Consider the following 9,902-nt stretch of genomic DNA (forward strand, 5'->3'; position numbering starts at 1 on the left):
TCAGATTCCTTGGAATCCAATGAGAAAGACCGCTGCTCTATCAAATAATCTGGGTCCCAAAGCTCTCATTTTTTTCATCGTACAGTATTTGTAACAGATCACTTTTTTAGGGATGTGTGTGAGGTGACTCACATAAATTTTCAGTAATTTGTGACTTTTAAAATTATTTTGTTAGCCATTTGTATCATTCTGTTCATTAGGAAATAATATTTTTCTGTTAGGAATAGCCTAAGAACTATGAATGCTTCATGGGTATATCTTTTTTTAATGGATTAAGAATAATAATTTGTTCATAAAAACTTTGTCACCTTTGAGCCCTATTCATATTTTTCTGTTTTACAGTTAAGTAGCAAAAAGTGTAGGAGCAAAGTTTTAATTAGACTATATTATATGTTCTCAAACATAATTGATTTTTATGTCTGTTCTCATTTTAGGCAGGAGTTCGTCGATGCTTATGTGGATTACATATTCAATAAATCAGTAGCTTCCTTATTTGATGCTTTTCATGCTGGCTTTCATAAGGTCTGTGGAGGAAAAGTTCTTCTGCTCTTCCAGCCTAATGAACTACAATCAATGGTTATTGGAAATACAAATTATGATTGGAAAGAATTGGAAAAGGTAGGAATAAAACAAATCTATGAAATTATGTAAATGAAAAGACAGAAGAAGAACATGGCTTATTGATGGTAGTTCTGCCCTTTTATGTATTTCCCATTTTTATACAGTTTACTTCATTTAATAGGGAGACTATTTTGTTCCACTCCGAATGGATTTGAACTGTTCATGGGGGTAGCAGTTTGGTATTTGGTGGGTTTGGTGGTAGCAATAAAGAAAAATGTCATCTGTATCACAATCAGAATAGAAGTCCCAGACAAAATACTGGATTTTCATTCTGCCTCAGTCCTAGGAAAACCACTGTTAAAAGCATTATGCTCAAGACTTTTTCTCTGATGAATATCAGTGTTTAATTTTTAGCAGAGAAATAATGATTATGATCTTTATTTCTGGTGCCTTAACTTATCTTTAAAGAAAAGGTTGGGAAAGTTTAAGTAGATTTTCTCCTCTATCTAATTCTCAAGTATTTCTTCACTTAACATTTAGTAAAAGTGCTAGATTATGTCAGTGTATAGAGTTAAACATATATTTGCTGTATTATCTAGTGATCCTAATCCCCAAGGTATGTTTACCTAAAAATCTGTAAATGAAGAAGGAAGTAGGGAATTCTTATTTAATGATCAGAGTTTCAGTTTTAAAGATGAAAAGACTTTTAGATATAGATGGTGATGGTGATTGCACAACAGTGTGAATTACTTAATGCCACTGAACTGTACATTTACAGATGTTTAAGATGTAAACTTTATGATATGTGCATTTTGAATTTCCTACAGTTTAAAAATATATGGCTTTTTTTTTTTAACTCAGTAGGCTGAGGTGGGAGGGTCATCTTAGCCCAGGAAATCAGAGATCAAAAAGAGAGAGAAATAGAGATAGATATGAATATTTTTTTAATATCTGGGGCTGGGACTGTGCCTCAATACTAGATTACTTGCCTAGCATGTGCGAGGCCCTGGATTTGATCCCAAGCACCACTGACAATAATGATGATGATAATAATAATCATCATCATAAATACAAATATAATTATTGTTTTATCATATATTATTTTATTATTATATATAACTATAATTATTTTTGTTGTTATCATTATCATAATTTTTATTATTATTATTGCAAGCAAACCCAAACTGGAAACAACCCAGATATCCTTCACTGGGTGAATGGATAAACCAACTATGGTACATCTTTTCTGTAGAAATACTACTAAGCATTATTTAAAGGGAATGCATTATTGATATTTGTAGCAGTCATCTGATTCTCAGAGGCTTTATACTGAGTTAAGGAAGCCGGTCTCAAGGAATTACATACTGTATGATTCCATTGACATGATGTTCTTGAAAAGATGAAGCTATGGTGAATAAGGGACTGGGAATAGAGGGAGGGTGCCATTGCAGAAGGGGTGGCACAGGAGACTTCTTAGCTTAACAGTAATGAAACTTCAGCATCAGAATGGTGATGATGTTCACATGATTCTGTACATATGCTTAAAACTCCCAGAACTATATATGTTCCAGAAAAAGCCAGTTTCAGTGTGTGATAAGAAATAATATTTAAAATTTTTTAAAATAATTAGAACTTATAATTAAACATAGTGGAATATACATTTATTTCTGTTCCTTTCCAAAATCTCATTAGAATGACAATAAATAATCAAAATAGGAATACAGAGAACATAAACTAGAAATATAATGAATGAACAGAGAAACTAGTTTTAAAGGATGGAAAATCAGTGATAATGATGATAAGTGACTTAGATTAGAGAAAATTTAATTCTAAGTCTTCAGAGGCACAGGTTCTCTTAACCCATTTTATACCCTAGAATCTGAAAGGTTTAGGAATTTGTATACTATGTTATTTAAAATGGCAAGGATTTAGAGCTGACTAAAAGCAGAATTACTTCAAAGCCATTTGAAAGAATATTGATCCCCCTCATAATCCCTCTCTTACCAAGCAAAAGACAACAACCTGAGAGAGGATTTAGAATCTGAGAAACAGGTAAAACTGAGGTGGCATACTCAAGGCAGGTGGCCAGGCTTAATTGCTCCAGGAGGAAGATTGAAGGTTTTCATCGTTGTTAGGGTAGGGATAGTCTAGAGGGTGGGAAATTGATCTGCTCAAGAGAAGAAGCCTGTAGATCCTAACTTTGAGGTCCCCCACTAGGAATGGACTCTGCCTTTAATCACCATAAATTGAAGAAAATGATATGTCTTCTCATAATCATTTAGATCTCACAAAATATGTCCCTGCTTGTCTGATCTTAAATCATTGTTCCTCACTTACTATGCTTCAGCTTTATTAGCCTCTTTGCTGAGCTTAGAACCCTCCAGGCACAGTCTAGTCTTGAGGCCTTTCTGTTCCTTTTCCCTATGCTTGGAATTCTCACCTTGACATTCCAAATGGCTCTTGATCTGACCTCCCTTATGTGTTCAACCTTCTCAGAGACATTCCCTGGGTAACTTTGTCTACAATTGTAAACCCCACCCCACATACACAACCTTCTTTTTTTCCTGTTTTATTTTTCTTTCTTTGAATTTAACATAATATAAATTTTACTTTTTTGTCTTTACTGTTGCTTCTTCCCTTCACCACAGAGTAAGCACCACCAGGGCAGAATTTTTCTTCTTTGTTGTTCATTGTTGTATCCCCAGCACCTAAAGGAGTATCAAGTACTAAAAGTATTTAAAATCTTGCCTGGAGAGTTAATTGATAGGAAGTGCCCATTTTTAGTCAGACAGGAGTTTGGGGGGTTTATTTTAGTATACTTAATTTTCTTCCATTGTATATCTGTTTCATTAATTATGATTTATGGCTTTAAATATTCTTAATCTGAACTATGTACACATTTTCCCCATACCATTTAGAGCTGTAAAAGAATAAAGATCTTTAGTCATCCACCTCTCATTGTTCATTCCCCACTAACATGCTCATAGTCTAAATTCAAACAATAAATTTAGCATCACTTTCTAATCAAGCTATTTTCTCCAGAATTGTTTACAAGTACATCATTTATTTTGCACATTTGAATAATTGAGAATTCAGTGATTGAGATAGTCATAGCTGCAAATAGCAAGAGCCCACAATTCAAAAAACCCATTAGCAAATATTTATTTAGCCTCTACTGAGATCCTATGCAGCAAATTGGGGAGATGATAATAAATCAGATTGAGACATAGTCTTTGCCCTACAATAAGGAAACTATTATTTAATTGAATTGTGATGAATACAAAGGGTTTAGTGAATGGTGCTTAAGGGGGAACTTAACCAGGCTTGTTGAATCTGGAAAAGACTCATTAGATGGGAAATTCTGCAAGTAAATAAGGACTTCATTCACTGGGGTTTCCCCATGGTCTAAAACTTTTAACTAAAATTCATTATAAATCAGTTGACTAAATCAGTGAATGAACTAGGTGACATTTTAATCTGAGCCCTAAAGAATAGAAATGAACTTGTTGAAGAAGTCTTATCTATATCATCTGTCCAAAGATCCTGATGCTAGCAAGATCTTTAAGAATTGAATGTTAAAGCCAGATGTGGCTAGATTTTAAAGAACACTTCCAATGTAAATTATTCCTTCCTTCTTCCTATCCCCTTTCTCTTAGTACTGATATTTTTGGAAGGGGAAAAATGTGTTAGTCCTATTGGTTCTAATTATCCCAAAACTTAATGGTTTTAAAATAACATTTGGTAGGCATGGTGGCACATGCCTGTAATCCTAGAGACTCAGGAGACTGAGGCAGGAGGGTTGCAAGTTCAGCCATGTAGTGAGACCGCGTGTCAAAATAAAAAAAAAAAAAGGACTGGGCTTGTGGCTCAGTGGTCAAGTGCCCATGGGTTCAATCCCTGGTGAAACAAAACGAAACAAAAACAAACAGAAAACATTGTTTTACATAGTTCTGTGGGTCAGAAATTCAGGAATGGCTTAGCTAGTTTGGCTCAGGGAATCTCTGATGATGTAGTCACAATATTGGCTGGCGCCACTGTCGTCCAAAGGCTTGATAAAAGAATATTAGCTTCAAAGAGGGTTGGTAGTCATGTGGCTATTGGCACCATAATGACCTCTCTGTAGTAGGGCTGTTTGAGTGTCTTCTTGACATGTCGCCCCACGTGTGATCTAAAAGAGTGACTAAAGGCACAGAGGGTTGTTTTTGTTGTTTATGATCTAACCTCAGAAGTCATCCATGTCTCATATCAAGTTCCCTAATGGTTACATAGGTCAGGCCCATTCAGTATGGGATGGGACCACACAAGAACATGAATACCAGGAGGCTTTTTAGGGACCATCTTGGAAACTATCATAGAAAATTAATAGTGCTGCTCTCACTAGCACTTTTTGTAAAGGAGAAATACAATGTAAAAATAACATGACGAAGAAAACTTTATAATTATTGGTAATTCCATGTCGAAATAATTTTAAAGGATTTAACATGATTATTAGTATTTTTAGTATTTCTAGTTTATCCTTAGTCAGATATTTCCTTATGAAAATTCTCTCATGTTCTGGGAAGTGATGAGAGATTTCTGGTGGTTCCCATGCTTTTCTCTTTTTCATGGAATCTAAAGTGTGTCAAATTGCAAAATGCCCAGGAAATTTTGGGTAATCGTCTGCATTGCACAGGTTTCAGATTCCTGGACCATGGTGGCTTGCTTTATGGGTGAGGAAGCCAATTCGTCAGATTAAGATAAAACTAATATTCCTTAATCCTAATAAAAGATTATATTGTTTTTAGAATACAGAATACAAAGGGGAATATTGGGCAGAACATCCTACAATAAAAATTTTTTGGGAAGTATTTCACGAATTACCATTGGAAAAGAAAAAACAATTCCTGTGTAAGTATTTCTAGTTTTATATTTTATGAGGTGGGAATCTTAATAGTAAACTTACTCTCATAGAATATTGACTGATTTCATTTTGGTTGATTAATTTTGTTTTTATAGTATTATCCTAAAAATCTTAAATTGGAATAATTTTTACTTTAAAAACAAGCCTGCCTTCTTAATGCGTGTGTTCTTTTATCTCAAAGACTAAGTTCAGTTTGCCTCCAAAATATTGTTGGGTTTTAAGAAATAAAAAGAGGAATCAACATGGGTGGTTAAAATAAACTGGGATTGTACAATCCCTTTTAGACTTTCTAAAAAGATCTTTAGAGAATCTGTTTCTATGTTTCTTTTCTTTTTCTCTTTGATTCCACACCAAAACCTTGGGAATTTCTGTAGAAAATATCTTTTCTTTTTCAGATCTTAGTTTTCCCCCCATTTACAGTCTCACATCTATTGTGTTTTTCATCCTGTTAAAATATCAGTCCAATTGAAATTTGACCTTTTGGCAGGGGAGTAGTACTGGGGATTGAACCCAGGGGTGCTTTACCACTGAGGTACATCCCCACCCCTTTTTATTTCTTTGAGACAGGGTCTTGCTAAGTTGCTGAGGGTCTTGTTAATTTGGCAAGGCTGGCCTCGGCCTCAGCCTCCTGCCTCGGCCTCTCAAGTCATCAGGATTGCATGTCTGCACCACTGTGCCCAGCCCTATTTTTAAGTTGTCAGAATTTATGTTCTAAATCAGTGACATTCCCTTTAGTCTTCCCTGCTGTTGCCAAGAACATTTTTGGCAATCTCTTCTTGAGAATTGCCAAATATCAGGATGAATCTTGCTTGATACATCCTCTATATTATAAGGATGATAAATTGTTGTTATTATTTGAAAAGTGATTTCAGTTTTATCTCCCTGTTGCCAATTTTTCATCAAAAGTAACAGGAGCAAACAGCAAAAGGGATTGGTTTTAAAAAAAAAAAAACCTGCATTTTTTTATTTGGTTTATTAACTAGTTCTAAGGAAAGGCTTCCAAAATGTCAGGAACAGTAGTCATTAATTCATCAAATGTTTATTGAGCACTTGTTGTGTACCAATATTAAGATTACACTTTTAAATAAATATATGTATAGGTAGGTAATTACTATGCATTTTGAAAATTTTCCACAAATTCTGGAAGAAGGCTTCCACCCTAAAGCAGATGTTTTCACGTAAAGCTGTGCTATACAATTGCACTAAGTATTCTTAGTTACTGTATGCTGTTGTGTGAATGATTTTTTTCCCTGGCAGTGTTTTTGACAGGTAGTGATCGAATTCCTATTCTTGGTATGAAGAGTCTGAAACTAGTCATCCAGTCAACAGGAGGTGGTGAGGAATATCTCCCAGTTTCCCACACCTGTTTTAATCTTCTAGATCTTCCAAAATATACAGAAAAAGAAACTCTACGCTCTAAACTGATCCAAGCTATTGATCACAATGAAGGCTTCAGTTTAATATAACTTCAGAGTTATAACTATTTAGTTTAGTGCAAAAGCATTAAACTATTTGTGTTTTTCTTGTGGTGATGAATTCAGCAAAGTGTCAGAGGTACTATTATAATTCCTACTTGCAAAATGTTTGATGCTATGAGTATTCATGAAAGCCAAAAAATATTAAAGAAAAGTGAACTGTTAATATTAAACTTATTGTACAGAACCATGGATTTTTTCCCATCTTCCTCATAAACATACAAGTATTGTGAATACATTAAAGTTTTACTAACATAAATTTTAAGACTTTGCATATTTCAAGAATGATCTTTGAGTGCATGGAAATGTTGCTTAATTTTTCTTCAATCACTGGGTGGAAAAGCCTTTAACTTTGGCCTGCAATAGTCATTTGATTATTTTTCCATTTTGTACATAATGTTAAGTTTTGTAATAAAATAGTTATGTTCTGATACCAGTACAGTTTCTATGGTTATAATTGAACTGAGCTCACTCCTAAGGGTTAAAAATTATGATTTATTCGTATCTGAGCTGGGCATATAACTCAGTGGTAGAACAATTGCCTAGCATGTGTGAGACCCTAGGTTCAATCCCCATTACCACTTCATTTATTTTTTAAAGCATGTTTCTAACAAGAGTTTGATTTATTTGCTAGAATAAATATCTGTGCAAACTGAGTTTACAAATAGGAGTTATACTAAAAAAAACTTGTGTTCTGTCCCCTTTTGTGAATCCTGAGATGCTGATAGATTGGAAGTTATCAGAAAGCTTATATTTAGAAATGGAAGAACTCTTATCTCTACAGTTGCCATAAATAGAAACTTTTGCTAGTGTGAAAACCAGTCACTGGATTATAGCTTCCAAAATTATTGATGCTGTGGTATTTAGTCAGAATTTTTAGTGCTTTAGAAATATTTCCTTGAATTTTCAGAAAAAATCTTACAAGTTTTATGGTGCTGATGCTTAGTTATGTCATTAAATTGTAAAAGCAAGTTGATGCAATACATGTGACTTTCTGCTATAAAGCAAATATTTATTTTTTAAATTTATAAAAATATGCCGTGAAAACTGTTTAAATAATAAAGAATTTATTGGTTTGATTAATTTAAACTTTCAGTGGTTCTCAGAAGATTCAAAATTCTTCAAAAAGTGGGCTCTCAGGGAGTTTATTAATATTTTTAATTGTTCCTGTTCCTTTATAAATTTGTCTTGTAGAGGTCTAGTCTCTTATCTGTAATTCCAAAATAAAAAACCCTGAAAAAATTTTCACATCTTATTTTATAGCACACCTGATCTGAATCATTGGGGTTATTTATGGTATTCACTAATTGGGATTATGACCCTCACAGAGTGCTACATGTGCTAAAATTCATAATTCCAAAATGCAAATAAGCACAAGGACTTCAATAAGGGATTGTGGATCTGTACTTTTCAGAAGTTGTTTAGCTTAAAAAAAAAAATGGTGAGCTATATAGGTGCCTTTTATAGATAAAGCACTAAAAAATAGCATTCTTTCTTAAGGTAAATTTCCTTGAAGTGGCATTCTATCCTATGGGAATTCTTTCATGTACCTGGGGATATACCATTTCCCTGTGCACTCATTCCTTGAGAGTGGTGACTATCCAAATTATATGTGTGAGGTGCTTTTTTCATTAGTAAACTTTGTATGTCATAAAGCTCATCTGTGAAAAAGCCGCCACTTTGGATTAACACAGTTCTGTGTTGAGGACATAGCAGCTTAACTGGGAGCACACCTGTACAAAGCTTAACTTGGGTAAGTGATACTCTTTTCCTTCCTCAGTTACTGCAGACTGTAAAATAGCATCATTAACAGAAAGGAGATTCGTGATTTAAAAATATGCCATTGAAGATTTTCCAACTTGCTATTTGCTTTATGAAATTAAGAAAAATCTCCTTTGCTTTGTAAAGTAGAGAACAGGTAGGTAAAGATTGAGTTTATTTTGTCATAGACTGATTATTGAGTTGGCTAAACTTGAAAATATTTGGTCTTCACACAGATGTAACAAATAAGTGTTATGGTGGTAGCCTTCTTACAGGATCCATTCGTAAGGATAGTATCAATTTAGCAAAAGGACCAGAATCAAAGTGAAATGTACATAAGGCAGTCTTTACCTGAAGAACATGTGTAAACTTGTCTGAAGGCAAGGTCAAGCATTTCCTGTTCTAGCTCACTCCCCAGCTCTTTTGCATTTTGCCCATCCAAAGCTTTCCCTTAGTTCTACCAACCTCCTCTGTTAAAGAATTCACATTTCCTTATAAAGCCAGTCCCCTCCCTCTCCTAGTGCTGGGGATTGAACCCAGGGCCTAACACACAACAGGCAAGCACTCTAGCACTGAGCCACATTCCACATTCCCACCTCCTAAATTATCTAATTAATGAAATATTTCAGAGAACAAATTGAGCCTAGAGGCTTCTTATAAGGGGGTTCTGCTTTTTCAGGTTGGCCTTGGGAAGACGCGGAGTGTTAGAAGTCAGAAAGGATGGGGCTGGGGGTCATAGCTCAGTTGTAGAGTGTTTCCCTAGCATGTGTGAGGCACAGTGTTCAATTCTCAGGACCACAGGTAAATAAAACAAAAAATAAAGGTCCATTTACAATTAAAAAACATATTAAAAAGTAAAATCAGTTTTTTTGAAGTGAGTTCTCCTAATTCCTTTCTCGAACCTGACTATACTTTTGAACTACCTGGAGGTGCTTTTTAGTTCTATGTACAGCCCTGCCTTGTGCCAGTTAAATATGTATTCCTAAGAAGTGAGGCTCTCTAAGCTTCCTCAGCTGATTTTTAATTACCACTCTAAAAAGGAGATCATGAGATCATTTCTTCATCTCTGACAGTATCCTAGCTTGAGTATAAGGCTCAGAGTGACTTATTTAGACCTTTGTCCATTTGGCATATACTCACTCCTAGGTTACAGGTTTAGGAGTTAAATGTAAACACCTTTGCCTGAAGATGTACCAATATTTTAT

General features: G+C 34.5%; 1 protein-coding gene across 1 annotated transcript in view; it reads left to right on the top strand.

Annotated features, from left to right (window-relative positions):
• HERC4 (HECT and RLD domain containing E3 ubiquitin protein ligase 4) overlaps positions 1-7,372 on the top strand; it is a 115,891-nt gene extending 108,519 nt beyond the window's left edge. The window contains 3 exon segments of the mRNA XM_079135765.1: positions 435-618; positions 5,346-5,448; positions 6,719-7,372. Coding sequence (XP_078991891.1) covers positions 435-618; positions 5,346-5,448; positions 6,719-6,927 — 496 coding nt within the window. The 3' untranslated portion in view covers positions 6,928-7,372.
• The last annotated feature ends 2,530 nt before the right edge of the window (positions 7,373-9,902 follow it).

This window comes from Sciurus vulgaris (assembly GCF_902686455.1).
Source record: "Sciurus vulgaris genome assembly, chromosome: 4".
Classification (NCBI taxonomy): domain Eukaryota; kingdom Metazoa; phylum Chordata; class Mammalia; order Rodentia; family Sciuridae; genus Sciurus; species Sciurus vulgaris.